Genomic DNA, 21,000 nt, shown 5'->3' with positions numbered 1-21,000 from the left:
TTTTACAAAGAGACTGGATCGCTTTGTATGACAAACAGATTGAATTTAGGCTTTTATTCACATATAAACATTCATCAGCGAACATGAACGGAAGTACAACCGTACTTGCTTGTCCCACTAAAACAAGCCTCATTGGTTCAAACGTGCTGCGTAACACACGAGAATAAACCTCATTGGTTCTCGCACTTAAGCGAACATGCCTGAGCTTCCGTTTACCATATCTGATGTGCGTTAATGAATGTTTATATGTGAATAAAAGCCTAAATTCAATCTGTTCATCATATAAAGCGATCGTGTCTCTTCAGAAAATCCGGACTAAACCACTCAATTCATATGGATTATTTTTACGATTTCTTTATGAATTTTTCAAAGCGTCAAAGTGCTAGTTGCGTATACTGTCAATGGAGGGACAGAAATCTCTCAGAATTCATTTAAAATATCTTCATTTGTGTTCCGAAGATGAATGAAAGTCTTACAGGTTTGGAACGACATGAGTAAATGATGACAGAATTTTCATTTTTGAGAGAGCTAAAATTTTGAGAGAACTTTAATATTTTGTCAATTGCAATTCAGTTTGAACTCATTGCTGAGGTATTTTTCAGTTGTTTGAGTATTTATGTTGATTACATCAGCATTATGCCATTCTAATTAATTATTTTCCTGCATTTTCATATTCTTCATTTAATTCAACACCTCCATATCCATCATACCCCACTTGTGCTGTTGCTGACTTTATGTAGTAACTAACCCTACCCACCCCACCTGCCCCAGCACTAACCCTTCTCTCCTCTCTCCCTGCATCATTTGCGCGTGCGTGCAGGACAAAGCCAAGCTAGATGCGGAGCGTGTAAAGTTAGATCGACTGGTGCATCTGCTTGCAGAGCAGAAGACTCAGTTGGACACCTGCCCTGAAGCCTTGAAAGAGCAACTTCAGCTGCAGCTCTGCAGGGTCAGTACTCACACACAGCCTTCATCCTCCTCTTCCTCATAACCGAATCTATCTCCTCTTCATCACTAATGCTTGCATCTGTCTCACTTCCATGAAAGACATTTGGGCTGTCTTGCATGCGCTTCCTGTATATAATAAGTTCATGTATTGCATATGTTTGAATAATTTTTTTATCTCATATTGCAAAAAATCGAAAATCATTTAAAGAAAAAACGAATTAATGAAGATCGTGTTTTTTGTATATCTCATATTGTAATGCAGAAAAACATTACAATAAAGATTATCTTTAATTCACTGATATAAGAGTGATATACATAAATTACTATCCAAATAAACACATTTTTGTAAATTTTAAATTACAATATTGAGAGATGGTAGTGGGTGCTTAATTGTCATTAAGATAATGTAACAATGCTAAAAATCTACAAATACAATTTCATGTTTGTCCCAGACATGTTATTGACAACTTTAAACCCTGATAGGCTGATGCACATTCTCTGGTAGTGACCACATAAGCTGTTAATTAAGTTATAGGGAAGGAACAAGGTTATTTAAAGCCGGATGGTCTTGAATGAAAGTGTGGACTGTGGAGTACGGTAGCTGTTTCTGTAACAGAGTGGAATGGCTGCTGAGTTTCTTTGTCACAGAAAGTCATGTTATGCGAGTGTTGACGTGATTGATCTCTAAAGGTCAGTGGTCACGGGTGAAAGTTGTGGCTGGTCCTCTGTTCACTGGCATGTGGCGGCTGAAGGCTTGTTTGGCCTGGTTCCAGCAGAGTGAAACTTTAACCCCTGTCTCTCCATCCCTGGGGAAGGTGGTGGAGCAGAGGGGATTTGGTGTGAACTGTTGTTGGTTTCTTTGAGGCTGATTGAACTGTGGGAGTATGACAACTTCAATTACTTTCCACTTTGAAGATATGGATCTAGCACAAATGTAGACGGCCATTTTTTGTTTTTGTTTATCAGGATGCAGAAACGCTAGAGGTGGAGACCAAGCGTTTTGAAGACCTAGAGTTTCAACAGCTGGAACGAGAGAGTCGTCAAGATGAGGAGAAAGAGACTCAGACTCAACACATTCTCAGGGAGATCGCAGAATACCAGCGGAGCACTGTCACACGCAAGGTGAGTTTCCTAGATATGCATTCATCAGCCTAATGGTGCCTTCAAGTCATCCTGAGAAGTTCTTACTTGTAAGTTACTTAAGAGTAAGAACTTATATGTGTTTAAAAGATGATGAGACGGGGACATTTTCTCTTATTGACAAACACCGGAAAATTTAATCCAGCAAAATGAAGAGCAAAAGACGTGCATTAGGTGCATTTGAGCTTTTTAAGTTTGGGGTCGGTAAGACTTTTTTTTTTAAATCTATTTGAAATAAGTCTCTTATGCACACCAAGACAGCTTTTATTTTGATCAATAATACAGTAAAAACAGTATTCTTGTGAGATATTATTACCATTTATAATAACTGTTATCTATTTCAGTCTATTTTAAAATGTAATTTATTCCTGTGATGGCAAAACTGAATTTTCAGCATCATTACTTCAGTCTTGAGTGTCACATGATCCTTATGAAATCATTCTAATATGCTGATTTGCTGCTCAAGACACATTTCTTATGTTAACAGTTGTGCTGCTTAATACTTTTGTGGAAAATATGATACATTTTATCAGGATTCTTTGAATAGAAACTTCACAATAACAATTTAACTTACATTTTTTTGTAACATTACAAATGTCTTTACTATCAATTTTTTCCTATTTAATACATTAATTCGTTTCTTTAATCTTAAAAATCTTACTGACCCCAAACTTTTGAACAGTAGTTGTAGTTTTATCATTTTAGTGCTAGCACAGAGAATGATGGGAAATGCATTTTTATCATAAGCCTGTCTCTTCTTAAAGTGGCAAATGAGTAATATTTTCTGGCCAGATTTATAGTTATCTATCAACTGTACACAAACTGAGTACAAACTACTTTATATTGCACTGTCAAAATTCACAAAATGAATGTAAGACTAAATTAACTGATACCATTTAGCTTCTACCATGATTCTCTATTTGACTCATCTTTAAAATCCAGACTTAAACAAAATCTGCGTTTTAAATATGATCATTCATTTCCAACACGTCCAACACATGTGTGACACCTTTAGGAGAGGCTCCTGGCCCTGAAGAAGCAGTGTACCCAGATTTCCCAGCAGGCTCAGAGGGACAAGGACAGCTTTGTGAAGGAAAAGAACAATCTTCAGATGATGCTACAGCAGGTCTGTCTTCGTAATATCACCATATAGTCATGCTACGGAGTCTTTTGGTTCCTTTTTTGTACCCTTTGAAATTGAAAATAATTTTTGGTGCTTCTGAACCATGACAGTCTTTCTTGCTTTTTTTCCAGGAAAAGGAGAATCTTGTCAACTTGGAGAAGAAATATTCCGAGCTCACTGGGGCATTGGGTTTCCCTGTCAGTCCCATCAGTATGAAAGAGGTAAGCCTGATATGATTGTGTCTTCTCAGTGTATTTAAGGCAAATCTTCTTTGTCTTGACATGGACTATGGCATCCTCTCTTGGACTACACATGTGTTACGGGCCTGAGCACTTCAACCATGTGTGGCTAGCCTAAAAGGTTACTATAACACCATGAACTATAGTAAATAAGGAAGTCTTCACTTTGATTGCTTTTTCGCCCATGCCCTTACCACAACACTTGCAACCTGGAAAACTTTAGTTGCAGAGAGTTGTTTGTGTTTCCTCACCGTGGAAACGGGGTCTTTTTCCCCTGTATTCCAGGACTGCTTCCAGTTGGCTGACGTGTGTCCGCCTCATAGTGAAATTTGCCATGCCCACAAAACCCTGTCTCCACTTCCTGCTGACCTCCTGATGTTTTCTTCTCTTCTTTCCTCTCTGTCTATCAAAAATGCTGAGGTAACGCACTAGCAATGTGCATGCAAGATAATGTTTGTTGCTCATTTCCTGCTTTCCAAAATACCTACTAACATGCCACTTCTCTGGGTAGTTAAGATTAATAACTTGATATTGAAAGTAACATCCTAATTATTTCCTCTTTTACTGTTTTATCAATGTTTTACATTCCTATAAATTCCATTTGTTTGTAGTTCACCCAAATCATTAAGTGAATGACTTTCGTCTACTGTGGAACATTTAAAGAAGTTATTTTGAGAAGATATTTTGAAAAACCATTTTGGTTACCATTGACTTCCATTGTATGGCCATAAAAAACTTTGGTTACTCTTTATTTTAAGGTGAAGTAGTTACATTTTACTTACTCAGATAAGTACTGAGACTGAGTAATATTTATTAACTACATGTAGAGTTATTTAACTTATTATAAGTTATTGATTGACTATTGATTGAGTTAATGACAGAATTTTCATCTTTAGGGTGAACTATCTCTTTAACATTAACCATATTTATTTATTTATTTATTTATTTATTTATTTATTTATTTATTTATTTTACATTTTAAATAATTTATTTATTTTTTAAATTAGTGATTCATCTGTTATTCATTTGCTTATTAATCAATTTAACCTCCTTGAATGTCTTTCTTTTCACCCCCTTACCTCTCCCCCCATTTTCCGAATGGTTTGTTCCACAGGGCTATGTTACAGTCACTGAGATCAATGAACTGTACTCTCAGCTGGGGGTAGACCCCACCCCAGCCCCCCTCCCCACCAAAACCCAGTCCTCCCCTGACGCCCCTGCAACAGGGACTGACCCCAGCCCTGACCCCAGCCCTTCAGAGAGCACTGCCCTACCAGGAGAGGGTGAGGTGTGTGATCAGGATGGTTTATATGTGTTTCGAAATTAAGCATGTCCAGGATTTAGTTGCACATGCCAAGTACTGGAAACATTGAGTATAAGGTCATGTTACATGGTCACTATGGGTGTGAGTGTGTGTGTACACACAATTTGATTCCCTTTCTCTTTGACTTTTTTTTTTATATTAAAGAGGTCATATCATACTACTATAATTCTTATAACTATATAATATAATAATTTGTCTAGATTTCAGGATGAGCTGTTTTTCCATCTTAGTTTTAATGACTATATTTTTGCTTTTTTACTGTAAAACATTAGTCAAATAATTTTTCCACAATATGACCTCTTTAAACCAAATATCCTATCGGTCTACCTTCTTCTGGCATCCTTATTTTCAGATTTTTCTCTTTTTCTCTCTTTGTCAAAGCTCTCACCCTCTTCCTGTCCACTGTCCTCCACCATCCCTTCTTCCTCTTTCACTGCATGCTCTCGTCCCAACCCTAAACCTCCCTCTGTACACTGGCCTGAAGACATGGTCACCTTTCTCAACCCTTCTCCTCCACCTCCTCCTCTACCTGCCAAAAAACAGCGCCGCCACAGGCAGGTAAACCTTGCGAGTGTATGTACATATGACTGCAATTATCAGTGACATTTATTACCTATAACCTTCTGTTCCTCAGCATTTCCGCACCCTAGAGGAAAGAAAACGGTACGGTAAGGAAGGCGGAGCTCATCTGAGTGGCACTCTTCCTCGGAAGAAGACCCAGCCCACCATAACCCCACAGTTCACCTGTGCCACCCTGGGTCGTAACACACCCTCTAAAGTAAGAATATGTGTATAATATATCTCTATAAGAATATATCTCTAATGCGCGTTTTAGGGCATTTACATACAGTATGTTTTAGTCTTAGAGGGACAGTAGCCAAAAACAACCCAAGGATCAAATAAATAAAACTCATCATAACAAACTAAATATAAAAGCGGTGGGTGATTTACTGAATATTTACTATATATTTAGTATTGCAATTATAAAATATATCCAATCGCATTGATTTTACTCTTTATTTAGTAACTTGTAAGTTCCTGACATGCTTTAAAATGTTTTATTAAAAATGTATTCTTATATATATTCTTATATAATTGTTGCTGTGTATTACTATATTGTTTTGTTATATTGGTGCATTTCAGTTAAAAGTATTATATAATTCCTCCTTGTTTATTTAGTTAAAAAAAAGTGTAAAATATGCTTTTTTTGTGTATTTTTCAGTTTTTTACTTCTTACTTTAATCATTTTACTCATTTAAATATTAAATATCTACTTGGCAACAATGGTTAATAATATAATATATCATATAATGTAACAATCATACCCACCTCAAACTTTTGAATGGTAATGTATGTATGAAGTAAAAGCCCGCTCTAACATCACTCCCTGTGTTTAGTCTCATCCACCTTTAGCTCAAAGCTCTAGCTGTGGGAGTGTGTTGAATCGAGCCCTTGCCATCTCCCCTAAAGAGACACACATGGATACACACCGCCTGCACAAGGGTAGGGCTCTCCACCTCATACACACACTGTTTAAAATATACAGTGTTATTATGTAGCATTACATCCTACTCATAAAAGTGGTGCTTGATAAGTCAAATGTTGCCTAATCTTGGATTACTTTCTCTATCCTGCAGGCAAATCTAAGAAAGGTACAGTAGTCTGCCTACTAGATGTGCCTGTTTGAATTTGCATTCAAATAATGTCAAAGTCTTTTAGCATGTCCTCTCTGGTGAAGAATGTCCTCCTTTGGGGGACATTGATTGCATCAGTCATTGGCTGATGTCAGCCCCTGTCTCAATGCTGTTTAATAAGTCTGGTCTTACTGAAATGGAGAAACCTGCAGCATTTCTTCACTTTTGTTAACCACCGCCTTTTATGGGTCTTATCGTATGAGGTTGAATCTTGTATGAAATAAAGCTGCTATTTTGTACATATTACTAAGGCATGAAATGATTTATTTCATACAATGGTATTGTGTTATTTTAGGAATTCAGTTCTGCATGATTGGGTGTTTGTCTTTAGTCATTTTGTTTTCATTTTATTTCTATTCATAGACTCTAATTATGATGTCACCCTGCCGTTTATGGACTACAGGGCTGAATGTGGGTGTTTATGGGTATTTTGGAAGGAACGAGGCTTCTATGAAATTCTTCAGAGTTCCTCTGCAGAACGCACAAAAGCCACATTCACGTTAGTGAAATTTTGCAGGCAAATAAAAGGTCAATTGTCTAATTTGTAGCATTGTATGAAGCACAGCTCACACAAAATTCACTTTCAAACCAAGCAGATTTCTTTTGGTCAATGCGGGAAATCCGTTTTACCAAATGAAACCTGTTGCGAAATCTACACAGTGAAATCTTTCGCCCTCACACGAAATTTCCAATCGTGTGCAATCAAATTACTGGATTTGTATATTATATAATTATATAAAAATTCACTAACCAGTGGTAAATGTAATGCCGTTTACACGACATGATTTTCAACTAAAAACGGAAACGTTTTTAATGCATTTCATTTAACAGCATTTTGGGGGTCTGAAAACGCACTTTTGAAAACCGGTTTCATTCAGTTCACATTATTGAAAACGAGACCGTTATTGTCTCCATGTACAAACTACAAAAACGCAAATTTGTGAAAACTGTGGCATCATGCATATTATGTGTTCAGTCTATATAGGCTTGTAGTTTTTCTTTACAAAGTGACATCACCATCTACTGGCCTGGCAGGATAGCACAGCATTTTTAGTCGGTTTGGCGAATTCGTGTGAACTTTGTACACGAAAAACACGAAGGAAAAACGTTTCCGTTTTTAGTACATTGTTGTCCTGTAAACGTAACCTTAGATTTCTGAAATAAATAACTTTGGGCTTCATCAAATACCCAGCATGCAACAACTCGTAGTGTTTTGTAGTAACCCCAAATGAAGACTAGCAAGCAAATCAATACTTTAATTAAAGTGAGTCTGCCTTATAAGGCATTGATGTTCTCCAATAGAAGGTTTTTATTGCAACTGGGTGGAAACTTTTTGTATTTATTTTTGTTTTTGAAGATAGTGAAAGAATGTTGGGAAGATGAAAAACAGGAAATGCTTCCATTTTATTTTAAGTCAAATATCTGCATTCCTTTTCAACCTGACGAGTACAAATGTGACCCTTTATTTTTAATTTGATAATGTTAATACACTAAAGCTTTTTGATGAAATGTGAGAATTATGACTTTACAAATGTAGGTGGAAAAGCTTGAGTTTGTGTTTTTGGATGGTTTATCTGAAGGTCCCCTGGGTAGGATCATCAGAGAGGTGGGTCTCTGCTCTTTCTCGCTGTGTTTGATGTTATCAAGTTGTAGTGGAGTTGAGTCTCATTCGCTTCTAGCAATACTAGATGTCCTACTTACAAGTTCCAGGAGACAGCAACTAAATGGATATATCAATCCATCTTTTTATTCTGGATTTATAGCTGAAGAAGGACGTCATTAGGGGCTTGGGATCCAATCTGTGAATCAGAGTAAGGTATTCTCTCACATACACTACCGTTCAAAAATTGGGGGTCAGTTTTTGAAAGAAGTCTCTTATGCTCAACAAAGCTGCATTTATTTGATAAAAATACAGAAAAGCGGAAATATAGTGAAATATTAGAATTTGAAATAACGTTGAACATTTTCTATTTGAATATATTTTAAAATGTAATTTATTCCTGTGATGGCAAAGCTGAATTTTCAGCATCATTACTCCAGTCTTCAGTGTCACATGATCCTTCAGAAATCTTTTTAATATGCTTCTTTGGTGCTCAAGAAACATTTCTTGTTATTATCAATACTGAAAACAGTTGTGCTGCCTAAGATTTCTATAGACACCATGATTAATCTTTTTCAGGATTCTTTGATAAATAGAAAGTTTAAAAGTACAGCATTTATTTGAACTAGAAATCCTTTGTAATGTTATAAATGTCTTTACAGACACTTTTGATCAATTTTATGCATCCTTGCTGAATAAAAGTATTTAATTTTTTTAAATCTTACCCCGAACTTTTGAACAGTAGTGTGAGGTGTCAGGATATTATTGCACGGTGGCTGGTCTTTGCGAGCACAGTGAAGGGCCCCAGGGTGCCCTAGGCATTGCCCGGCCGGAGGACACTGAGCTGGGCAGCAGGAATGGAGAATCTGCTCCTGGGAGTGATGCTGCACTCTCAGGTAAAGCAGAGTTAGCACTGAAAACAGGCAGGAGGACTCCAGGGATGCTTGATATTAAATGGTGCTACTCCACAGTGTTCATTACTGCTGAATAAATTCTTGTTTTCTTTCTTTGGTTGGTATGTTTCTTAGGGCACAGTCAGCAGCACCTTGGTGAGGAGCACCGAACGAGGTTGAGTGATATCGGTGGCCGCGCGTCCTCCCAGAACAACGTCTACCTTGACTCTTTTGGCTACCAAGACAACGGCCGTGCCTTCGACACGCTGAGTATGGACAGCTCGGACAGCATGGAAACCAGCATCTCCGCCTGCTCGCCCGACAATGTCTCCAGGTGAGGGAGGAATTCAAGGATTTTTGTTACTGATTCTATCTGGGGATATGTGTGTCCTCGAAAGTTAGATAAATCTGACAAAACCTTTGTTTGATAGCATCTGTAGATTTTTGGAAAAAGGATTCATATGATACTGTAAAAAAAATATTTTCGAAGTTGTAAATATAACAGATTATTGGAATACATTTCTCTACCTCAAAATTTCATGTTTAATTCAATGTGTTTTGTTTTTCTTTTTCTTTGAAAACCATTTCTTTTTAATTGTTTGAGATTTACTAGCAACTTCTGAGTATACAGTTTGTGTGTGTATGTATATGTGTATATATATATATATATATATATATATATATAAACTACAGTAAGAAAAGTAATATTGTTAAATGTTATTAAAATTTTAAATAGAATATAAGCAGAAACAGCATTTATAATATATATATATATATATTATAAATGGTGTTTCTGCTCTATATTCTATTTTATATATTTCTATATATATATATATATATATATATATTTTATTTATTTATTTATTTATTTATTTTGAAAAAAATGTTTTTACATAATTTATTGTTTATGCTTATATTCTATTTAAAAATTTTAAAACATTTAACAGTATTACTTTTCTTACTGTAGTTTTGATCAAATAGATGCAGCCTTGGTGAACAAAACATTTTTTTTTAAATCTTACCGACCACAAACTTTTGAATTTTAATGTGTATACAAGTTGTAAATGGAATAATAAAGATACAAATATTTAATAGTAGTATTTGTATAATAGTATTTGTATTTATATGAACACCAACAAAAGTCTATGCTATGTGCCCATTTAGATTCTATTGTGTGTTTCCAGACCTACAGATGGATCATATAAAGTCATGACACACCATGTCTTTGTAATCGAAAACATCTCCGCAGCTCCTATTGTAGTTCAAGCCAAGAGTTCTGTCTGGTGTACAAGGAATGAAATACTGAGGATAAGGGCAATGTGTGAGGAAAGAATAGAGAGAGAAAGACTGAAATCCAGGAACCGTATCTGAATGCTCAGGTAGACGTTCTTGTGTAGGTTACCATAAACCTCAAATCTGTTTGAGAGTGACTAGTTAAAGACTTTAGTGAAAAGACTTTGACAGATGAGACCACATGAGGTCATTTCTCAAAGCGATGTGTGTTTATGCTGTATGCGTGTGCGCTGGAGGCTTGTGTAATTTGAGTGGTTTGCTTGAATAATGTGAGTTCTGAGGGGCCCGAGAAGGACCGTTGGTACCCCCTCCTCTGCTCCGGGGATGGATCCACTCAGGTTACAGCAGGAACAGTTAGAGGAAACAGATTCAGGGTTTTTTCCCCCCAGTTTGAATGTAATCAGACGCAGAGCGCGGGTTCGGACTGTTCTTGGGTCTTTGTGTAGTATGTTCCACTTCTCTCTGCTTGATCTTTGGGTTCTAAATCAGGAATGACCTCCGTTCATCTCCGGCATCACTGGTAAGATACCATAAAGATGAAAGAACTCTTTGATGAAGGACATGAGTGGAATACAAATGTGTGCAAGTGGATAGAAAAAACGGAAATAAGGTGGCCAGATGTTACGGCTTGGTGGTCAGAAAGAATTTTATTTATGTTTTACTTTAAATCTGTTGTCCACATAATGCATGATGGGTTTGATGTTTGCATGATGGTTTTGTCTTGATTTGCATTTTGGATCATCTTTGAATTGTGTCTTTAAATGTAAATTAACCAATACGACTTTAAAAGAAGACTCTAAAAGCTTTTTTGATACTATAAGAACAAGAAAGACTTCTCTGTCATGCATGCAGAGGCATCTTGTTAATGATTGACAGCTGTCCATCATCAGATTCCAAGACTAAACCATGCAATTTCAGCTTTAGACTCACCATGCACAGCATGTTCACAGAAACATCTAGAAAAAGTCGAATTGCACATGCAAGGCTGGCACTGTAATTTAAAAATGTATTTGACAGCTATGATGTCATCAGTATTCATTAAGTGAATTCCAATTGGTCTTCCTTATGTTCATTTGCATATGGAATTGTGATTGGTCTTATTTTTCTTACATCTGCCTAACCGTCTATAGCCACAATTATGTGTTGATTTTTATGCACATCCGAAAAATAATGCACGCTAAGTGCATTTCATTTATGCATAACAAATTCAGCTTAAACTTTGCCCTTTTGTAATGTGTTTTTTATTGCAAGCACTGTCATTATCTTCATGCAGATATAGTTAGAAACATCACAAAGGCATTTTGGCGGGGAATGCCAGTGTATGACAAATGGGATGTTGGCAAATGGGGTTTGACATGGAAGTTGATTTCCATATATTCTTTACAGGTGAAAGTTTTAGGGATATATTGAAGAGCCAAGTGGTAAGGTGAAGTTTGTAGGGGAAATTTGAAGTTTTACAGAAAGGAGGGGTTGGTCAGATCTTTTCCACGTGTTCTTTTTGAAGTCTAAATGGAAAGCATCAGACGTGAGACTGTGGGCCGCACTCTCAAGCTCTCTGTGTCTGGATTGTTAATGCGTTCCAGTGCTGACCAGGTTTATTGGTTCCTTCTGTATACATACATGCCAGTGCACATAAGACATGTTTACATTTGCAAGTGCATGCATTCTTCTTGCCATAGGTAAAATGTGAAGTTTTAGTGCCTGGTTTGGATTATTATTTTTTTGTAGCGTTCACTTAGAAACGTAATGCTTCATCTCCTATTTTTTCGGCAGCGCCAGCACCTCCAACGTCTTGAAGATGGAGGAGATGGAGCGTCTTCTCCGGGAGGCTCAGGCAGAGAAGCACCAGCTCATGGAATACAGGGTAATGAGACGGTCACACTAACCTGCCACTTCCTGCTAGAGCTGACATCAGGTTCACAGTCCAGACTTTCAGCACGCCATAAACCCACATGAACCCCATTTGGCTTCACGGATATTAAACCGTGAGCTTGTTTTCTCTGTTAGAAGTTTTCAGGTCAGCCATGAACAGCAACTAATTTGGCTTGAAATGCAGGAACACTGTGGGAATCGAGTTGTTCTTCCTGTTTCTTATGTTGTTTATGGGAGTTTGTTCTGGAACGGAGAGTACTAATTGTGTGCAGCTTTAAAAAGAAACTCGTTTGGAAGCATATCTGTACAGTACGGTGTCATTTGTGTTTCAGGAGAGAGAGATGGAGAGTAAGAGCAGGGCCCTCGAAGAGGAGAGGAGACGACGAGAAGAGCTAGAGAAACGGCTGCAAGAAGAAACCACCAGGAGGCAGAAACTCATTGAGAGAGAAGTGAAACTGCGTGAGAAACAGCGAGTACAGGTGAGCGCTGTGATAAGACATGCATCGCTATTACTAGTGCTCATATTTAGGGTTAGAAATTAAACAAACGCCTAACCTGAAATATTAAAGAGTTGGTTCATCCAAAAATTACAATTCTGTCATTAATTAGTCATCCTCATGCCGCTATAAACACGTAAGACTTTAATTTGTCTTCGGAACACAAATGAAGATGTTTTTAATGAAATCTGAGAGCTTTCGCTCCCTCCATTGACAGCCTACGCAACTACCACTTTCACTCGAACGCGTGTTCACGAGAGCACTTCAATGCGAGTTGGAGATTAATATTTTGTAAACAAAGTGGTAAATTATGTTTTTTTGTGCAAACAAAGCTTTCGTGTCGCTTGACTCGCTTCATAGAATCGCGGTTAAACCACTTGGGGTCACATGGATTACTTTAATGATGTCTTCACTACCTTTCTGGGGCTTGAAAGTGGTAGTTGCGTAGACTGTCAATGGAGAGACAGAAATCTCTCCGATTTCATTAAAAATATATTGTGTTCCAAAGATGAACAAATGTCTAGCTGATTTGGAATGACAAGGGTGAGTAATTAATGACAGAATTTTAATTTCCTTTAACTTTTTGTAATTTGCCCCTTTACATTTCAGACATGCGTGATAACCAAAAACTCATAAGAATACGCTAACAACGACATAACAAAACGCTAAAACACTCGGAACACATAATAAACCACATAAACCGCTCTAGCAACTACAAAGAAACATGCTAAACTCTCAGAACACATTGGCAACTACTTAAGAATACGCTAGCAACTGCTTAACTTGCTAAATAAAAACACATTAGCAACCACATAAGAACACCCTAGTAACCACATAGCAACAAGCTGTAACACTAATAACACATTAGCAACTACATAACACTGTAGTAATTGCACAGAAACATGCTAAAACTCATTTGCAAACACTTAAAACACCTTAGAAACGGCATAACATGCTAAAACACTCAGAACACATTAGTAACCACATAAAAACAGACTAGAAAATGTGAAAATTTGTTTTAGATTTGTTTATGCACAATAAAAATGGCTTCCCTGTAACGTCCTACATGTCCCCCTGTCGCAGTCTCGTCCATTGACACGCTACCTACCTGTAAGGAAGGATGACTTTGACCTTCGTGGCCACATAGACTCGGCCGGCCACAACACGGAGACTTGTTACCACGTCTCCATCACAGAGAAAACCTGCAGGGGCTTCCTCGTTAAGATGGGCGGCAAAATCAAAACCTGGAAGAAGCGCTGGTTTGTCTTCGACCGTAACCGCAGGACCCTGAGCTACTATGCAGGTCAGATGATTATTCACATGGAGTTGATCGATTCACATGACATCAATATTGACTTTTTGTACTTTTTATGGTTTCAGATAAACACGAGGCCAAACTGAAAGGAGTAATTTATTTCCAGGCCATAGAGGAAGTGTATTACGACCACTTAAAGAGTGCCCACAAGGTACTTTTCCTCTGCTGCTAATAATTATGAATATAATGAGCTTTATATTTAAAATATTAATAATTGACTTTGATTTTAATGAATAAATTCCTTAAATGACTGCTACAAGACAATTGTATGTTGCGATGCTGCCCCCTTGAGGCCAAACTGTAATCTTCAGTGTGTCTCTCTCTATCTCTCTCTCTCAGAGTCCAAACCCTTCCCTAACATTCAGTGTGAAGACTCACGATCGTGTCTACTTCATGGTGGCACCGTCTCCTGAAGCTATGAGAATATGGATGGATGTTATCGTAACAGGGGCGGAGGGATACACTCAGTTCATGATTTAGATGTTGTCTGCCTGCAGAGGAATAATAATATGTGCAGTGTGTGGATTTAAAAACCACTGGACTTGATCTGCACCCTTTCACATGCTGGTTTCAGTATTGACTCTTGGACTGAACTTATGTTTTTAGTTTTGGTGCTCGTATCTGTCTTTCGATCTCAATCCACAGTATTGAAGCTATTCTCTTCGCTGCATTTATATTTTTTTTAAGCAACATGAACTTTTACTTGGCGGTCCAGGTGATGGAATGGAGCACATATCCTATAATTTTGTGTGTATGTTTGTGCTTGTGTCTGTTGGTATTTTGTCCGTCCGTTTGTGTAAAGAGAGAAAGACGTGTTAAATGATATTCAGTGCCAATGTGCCAAGTTGTGTGTGGTCTGTTTGCTACTTTGTGTGCAGGGCCTCAGGGACACACACATGATGATATAAACAGCTGTTCTGCCAAAGATGAAATTCACACTTACCACACGCTATAGAGTTTATGTATAGATGCGTGTGTTGGTGTTTGCCACAGTGCCTTCAGGTCTATATTATACTGATATGCCTTTATACTCAACATTCAGATTAATCGAAGGTGCTATAAGACATGTATTTGTGTTCAAAAGCTATTTTAACACTACAGTTATTCATTATAAAAGTCTCACAACTTCCAAAATATTAAAGCTGCTTACCGTTCAGGTATTACACTGATGCAAAGGAATGAAACATCCTCTGTATTGAATTATGCCACACAGAAACTAGTTTTTTAGGATTTTTTTATAACACTTGATCATTTTATCTCGGTGCATATGTAACTTTTGCATTTTTATGGTCTGTATTCAATGTTTTCGGACCATTTTCAAGCTATGATTACTTAATATTTGGGAAAAAAATTGGTTTCCTTGATTCCTATAATTCAGCTTCAGGTTCAGCCAGTGTTACAACATACCATGTGCTTAATTTCATCCAGATTGTGTAGCTTTATTAGTACAAGTCCAATCAGACTGAATCTGAAGTGTAATTTCACTACCACTGACTAGCAGGAGACGACACATTCACATGTACTGAACATGTTAACCATAATCTTGCATCTGTGAATTAGCCAGTAGTCTATTTTGAATTTTCTTTGAATCTCATTTGAGATGAATATTTATACTTTTGTTTACCATGCATGCACCTTTATTTTTGCATACGGCAAAATAAAGCAGATGTATATTGTTTAAGATCTCCGTGTGCTTTATAACCATGCTAAACCTCATGTCCTGTCAGTCTGTGTTCATCCATAGACGTCTTACCTCACTCTTTGCAGTCAAACAAAACATGCTGGACTGAACGACTTGAGCAATAACAGGATGGAGAGTAATACTGTTAAAAATGGACAGATGAAAGTGTGAATGTGTTTGGATGATCTTTGATGAATGAACCATCTAGATATGATCATTAGTTCATAAGCAGAAACAATATTGTAACCCTTTTAAAACAACAAATAGCTTAAATGAATCCTAAATTAAACACACTTGTTCCCGGTTCCACAGACAAATCTTAAACTAGTCCCAGACTAAAATGCATGTTTGAGCTGTTTTAACTGAAAGCAACTTGCACTGACATATCTTAAAATGTCAATGCCATTGTTTTGTCTCAAGATGCACAACAATGTTTTTTTCTAAGGCACGATAAAAAATAAAAAAAAGATTAAATTGACTTAAATGTCCTAATTGAACTAAAACCTAATCCTGGCTTAATCTTAATCTAATTTCGCGTTGGTTTTACTCCATGCTTAAATCACAGCAAATTAATTTACACCACATATGCCTATAAGACATGCCATTATTAGACCATTCATGGTCTGTAAAATACTTTAAATCGGCGCCGATTAGTTACAGAGCATTGATTCACCAAACAGATAGCGTGGTATAATCATTTCCTAAATGAATCTGTTTTATCATGTTCTACACTACAGTAACTACGCAGAATCCCCGCCCACAGTGTGCAAAACGGACCAATCAGCTCGCAGCTCGCCGACAGCACTCTGCAAGCAGAAATGTCCATTTAGATTGTGACATCACAGTAAAAAGCGCGTGTTAAAAAGCCTCACTTTGCTCAGCCCGCATCACCTGCAGACTAAAGTTGTTCTCTTTCTAGTTTCTCACTTTGCGCATCTTGCGGTAGTAACTCATTTAAAATGGTACTACTTACTTTACTAGGACTAAGTGCTTTACTTCTGACTGAAAGGAAGAAAGTCAAGAACAACCATTCAGATCAACATGAAACAGTGGACCAGACTGATGTACTACCCTTGTGTAGTAATGATGGTAAATGAAATGCTCATGTTATGAGAATTTATTACATGGCTTGGTTGAATTCCAATGTAGAATGCGGTCTGTTATTTCTTGATAACAGACCGCTGCGAACTATTACACACCGTTGCCATGAAAAACAGCGCGTTGCTATGGACGCGGGACGAACTATTTTCTTTAGCGGAAGCAATACAATCGTTTTTAAATCAATAAACTCCTTTTTAAATCAATAATTTGTGTCAAATTATTTATTTATTTTGTAGGTAGCCATGTAATAAGCGGGATAACAACCCCTTCAGGCTGATTCAAGACCCTTTCCGCGTCATTATCCCATATATAACTCGTTTTGTTTACTGGAGTCTGCACGGGGCTCTACACTCATTTTCACGATGAAATGTTTTTCAGGAGACTGTAACTTCTCAAAACTCTGTAACTTAATGTGTCATGATACAACATACATAATGCACAAGCATGAATTAAAAACTTAAATTTTACAACAGATTAGAATTCATAATAAACGTGACACTTGATACAGGACATTACACACCTTTTTAAGTTCATATCTTCATAAATGAATGCATTTACACAGAAATTTAAAATTATTTTAGTCTGTATACTGCCATTTACAAGTCCTAACAAGGTAATTACATGATGTTTTCATTTAATTTAATGATGTGACACCTAATTTAATGGCCTAAAGGAAAATGTTAAGATCTATTCACATAATTTATTTCATTACATGGTAACAAGATTAGCAAGCTATTAAACATGCTAAAAAAAAGGCATCATGCATCTGTACATTGACTGACTGAAAAAGTGTCCTGTGTGAAAAACTTAGTTGCAGTAGGTATTTATTAATATGGTTATGTTGATGTCATAACCCTCTTTAGGTCAGACTTCTCAGCATATCATCAATGACCCTGAAGTCCTCCCCACTGCAGAGGAACCTATCACTGCTCACCCTGAAATCGATGGTGATGATGACATCTTCCAAGATTGTGTGTGTGATTCATCTGAATGCAGTGCTCTCAACAGCGTCATGTGTGACTTTCATGTCAACTCTCTCAACTTTAATGTCCCTCAACTTCCTGTCTCTGCCGTGTCAGACTGTAGAGTTGATGTCATCCAAGCTTCAGATTGTCCAAATGAGGAGGACACTGTGGATGATGGCCTTCAGGTGAGGTTTTCATATTTATTACTTAGAACTGTCACACATGCTGTAGTTTACATGCTTAGAATTGAATTCAAGAAACTTTACATGTCTATTTCCATCTCCATACACAAGCATCATTAGAATTGTCTTTCTTCTAGGAGGATTATTCTGAACCCCTTCCATTGGAGCGGCAATAGAGAGATAGAGCCTCGGACAATGAGACTAAACCAGACTACAGCGTTCCTGAAGATCCCGTTCCTGCCAATGACATACCAGATGTTCTCTGCAAAGTCCTCTCAAGCCTATCCTCACAATGGATGACTCTGGCTATGATCTCCTTCATCTTCATCACTATTTATCTGTTTCTGAAGGCTCTGATGATGAGTGTGCTGTCCATTCAGATCAAGTGCTACCATCAGATTATCAGAATTGGTTTCAAAGTGTATCACTGTTACCACATGCCGTGGTTCAGAACCCTAAGCTGGTACGTCCTGCTCTGCGTGATTTACTTCTTCTATGGAGAAACGGTCATGGATTATTTATTCACTCTGGTGCTGAGGGAGTACATGCTCAGCAAATACCATTACTTCATTTCTTCTGCCTTTTACCTCACAGGGTTCTACATGTTTGTTCTGTTTGTGTGAAGAAACCGTATCGCCAACAGTTCTTCGCCTGTACTCATGTGATCCTGCTGAATGTTGTGATTCACTCGAAAGCCCTTATGGGTGGAAGATGTGGTTTATAGTGCCCATCTCCTGTGTTATTTATAATAACATAATAGCTTATGTGTTCGGCTTCTTTTTCGGTAGCACCCCTCTCAGCAATTGTCTCCTCAATGCCTGTAAATCTCACAGCTTCTTGCTCTCTGACCAGAGTAACAGCTCCACATCTTTCTTGATCAAGGCGTATCTGACAAGAAAAAGGCCTGCTCCCTCCCCTGGAAGATCTTTATGGACCACCTCAAGAAGAGCCCTCCTGAGTATTTTGTACCAGGCAACACTGTCAGGACTAGCTGAATAAGGGCACAGAGATAGAGAGAATCAATTATTGATAGACAAGATGATAATGCAATGCAAAAAGTGGCAAAAGGGGCAGCAGAGCCATCAAAGCACCCAGCGGAAGGAGAAGAAGCGGAGCTCAAGTGGGCCGAGGGAGCCTGGTTTATATCTTGCAATTCTGAGAAATTAAGTCATATTTTAATTTTAGCCTACTCTATTACAAATGTATGTTAAATGTTATTTTGTTACAACTAAGTGTTTAAAAAAAATAATAATTGTGATCAACTGTAAGCTAATTGCAGTATATTTTAATATACTTGTGTTAAAATGAAACCACTTTTGTGTAATTTAATTGTACTTCTTTGAATTTCATTGAAATTACTTGTTGTGTTAATAAAGTACAGCTGTAATATATTTTAAGCTTCTTATTAACAGGTTTCCAGAACATTTCCAATATCGTGTCAGCTCATAAGTAGTTAGTAATTTATTACCAGTTCACTACATGTATCACAGCAATCAATTTGTGAATTAGTTTAACGGTGTGTAAATACAAAAGTACCCAGCCTGTAATAATGTATAATGATTTTAATATGATAATTTTTAAAGGCTATTATTCACTTAGGTCTGTTTATATTACCACATAATTGACTGATTACTCTAACCAAACTAATCGTTAAAACATTTAAAAATCCACCTTCATTGTTTTGCATTTTGTGACTTTCAGTCGAATAAAAGACTATTTCCCAGTCATATAAGATTTCTTAAAATTTGACCTGGTTTCACAGACAGGGCTTAGATTAAGCCAGGAGTAGGCCTTAGTTCAATTAGGACATTAAAGTAGCTTTTATAATCGTGCCTTAAAAAAAAAAAAAACTTTACTGGTGTGCATCTTGAGACAATAGCAATAGCAATTGCTTTTTAGTCTGGGACTAGCTTAAGCCTTGCCTGAGAAACCGAGGGGTAGTGTTCTTGAACGCCTCGCCTCATGAGCTATATGTATTGCGTACCCCAAATAAAATGTAATTTCCCAACAACAAAATTGTGGCCTGTGAAAATGCTAAGTGGCTATAACTCTGGAAAACAGTGGCTGGTGAGCAAAAAAGTTCATGTCAAGCCCTGATTGTGTGTGTATGTTTGTGCTTGTGTCTTTTGGTATTTTGTCTGTCTGTGTGGAGAGAAATAGATGTGTTAATGATTTTTTTGTGCCAATGTGCCACATCATGTGTGGTCTGTTTGCTATTTTGTGTGCTGGGCCCCAGGGACACACACATTATGATATAAACAGCTGACAGTGGCAAGTGGTGCTCACTGCACTGCAGAGCCAAATGACATCCAGAACCCCCTCTCTAGACTTAAAGGTACAATATGTAAGAATTTTGCATTAAAATATCCCAAAATCTCAAGGCCAGTGTTATATATTTTGTTAAGTTGATTACTTACAATATCCCAAATGTTTCCAACTATTTTTAAATCGTGAGAAAATTGCGATTTTAACCAAGGAAACGGGGCGTTAGAGCAGGGGGGAGCTGGGAGTCGCCAGTCAATTGCGTCATATCCGCGTCACCCTCGGTTTCCGCTCGTACTGCGTGGAGTCCTGGACAAATGCGGAAGTTGTAGTTGTAGCGTCTATCAGAGCCATGGAGAGAGAGAGTTGCGACACTCTTTGATGTCGCCGCTATGGCTGTCACGTGGTTCATGTAAGCCCCAATAGTTCCAAAACGTACGCTGGCTGTCATGTTCTTCTATGGGACAGACAGCAGCGATTGCATTATTGAACGGTAAATATAAAATAAAACACACACCCAAGTACTTTTTCAGCTGTTATTGCATTATTGCATTTTGTTAATGTCAGTTTTGCATTTGGAGATAAGTTTTAAGCTATATTTTTGGAGGGAAAAGCTTAGTGTTCATGTTCGCATGGGTAGTAGCACTGGCTTTAGCGGCTCTAACTTAACTTTTCCATATCATTCATCTGATGATGGACGTCTCATGATATTTATTTTAGCACAACTGGGCTGTATTAGGCTATTGATTCCCGTGATTTTGCTTATAAATTTAGATTTAGCCATTAGCCTACCTTTGTGATCACGCAAAGAGGTCTGCCGTGGCGGTCCGTTCAGAATTCGCTTAGAAGCTAGCTCACTTCTTCTGATGAA

At 37.5% G+C, this 21,000-nt stretch overlaps 2 protein-coding genes across 6 annotated transcripts in view; both read left to right on the top strand.

Annotated features, from left to right (window-relative positions):
- Positions 1 to 15,614, top strand: part of phldb2b (pleckstrin homology-like domain, family B, member 2b) — a 45,184-nt gene extending 29,570 nt beyond the window's left edge. For 3 of the 5 annotated variants that reach the window (XM_082183601.1, XM_082183605.1, XM_082183604.1), the window contains 13 exons: positions 821 to 949; positions 1,915 to 2,070; positions 3,104 to 3,214; positions 3,343 to 3,432; positions 4,565 to 4,738; positions 5,409 to 5,552; positions 6,172 to 6,277; positions 9,097 to 9,295; positions 12,028 to 12,118; positions 12,459 to 12,605; positions 13,707 to 13,926; positions 14,004 to 14,089; positions 14,278 to 15,614. In XM_082183601.1, the coding sequence (XP_082039727.1) occupies positions 821 to 949; positions 1,915 to 2,070; positions 3,104 to 3,214; positions 3,343 to 3,432; positions 4,565 to 4,738; positions 5,409 to 5,552; positions 6,172 to 6,277; positions 9,097 to 9,295; positions 12,028 to 12,118; positions 12,459 to 12,605; positions 13,707 to 13,926; positions 14,004 to 14,089; positions 14,278 to 14,418 (1,794 nt within the window). In that variant the 3' untranslated portion in view covers positions 14,419 to 15,614. The remainder of the gene's footprint in view (positions 1 to 820; positions 950 to 1,914; positions 2,071 to 3,103; positions 3,215 to 3,342; positions 3,433 to 4,564; positions 4,739 to 5,408; positions 5,553 to 6,171; positions 6,278 to 9,096; positions 9,296 to 12,027; positions 12,119 to 12,458; positions 12,606 to 13,706; positions 13,927 to 14,003; positions 14,090 to 14,277) is intronic. The other 2 variants (XM_082183602.1, XM_082183603.1) reach the window with 2 other exon arrangements.
- A 779-nt stretch (positions 15,615 to 16,393) lies between these two features.
- LOC309509086 (uncharacterized protein) lies at positions 16,394 to 19,187 on the top strand. Its single transcript, XM_082183619.1, has 3 exons — positions 16,394 to 16,708; positions 17,584 to 17,870; positions 18,005 to 19,187. The coding sequence occupies exons 1-3, from the start codon at positions 16,579 to 16,581 to the stop codon at positions 18,041 to 18,043; spliced, it is 456 nt and encodes a 151-aa protein (XP_082039745.1). The 5' UTR covers positions 16,394 to 16,578; the 3' UTR covers positions 18,044 to 19,187.
- The last annotated feature ends 1,813 nt before the right edge of the window (positions 19,188 to 21,000 follow it).

Source organism: Leuciscus leuciscus (assembly GCF_965113295.1).
Source record: "Leuciscus leuciscus genome assembly, chromosome: 11".
Classification (NCBI taxonomy): Eukaryota; Metazoa; Chordata; class Actinopteri; order Cypriniformes; family Leuciscidae; genus Leuciscus; species Leuciscus leuciscus.
The sequence above is the reverse complement of the archived record's forward strand: the minus strand, read 5'-3'. Positions and strand labels throughout refer to the sequence as shown.

Excerpts from the sequence above, each read along its gene's own strand:
- LOC309509086 (XM_082183619.1), top strand. The coding sequence starts at position 16,579 with ATGGTACTACTTACTTTACTAGGACTAAGTGCTTTACTTCTGACTGAA. Across the intron at positions 16,709-17,583 it reads ACCCTTGTGTAGTAATGATG|GTCAGACTTCTCAGCATATC; the intron begins GTAAATGAAATG and ends AACCCTCTTTAG. Across the intron at positions 17,871-18,004 it reads CTGTGGATGATGGCCTTCAG|GAGGATTATTCTGAACCCCT; the intron begins GTGAGGTTTTCA and ends TCTTTCTTCTAG.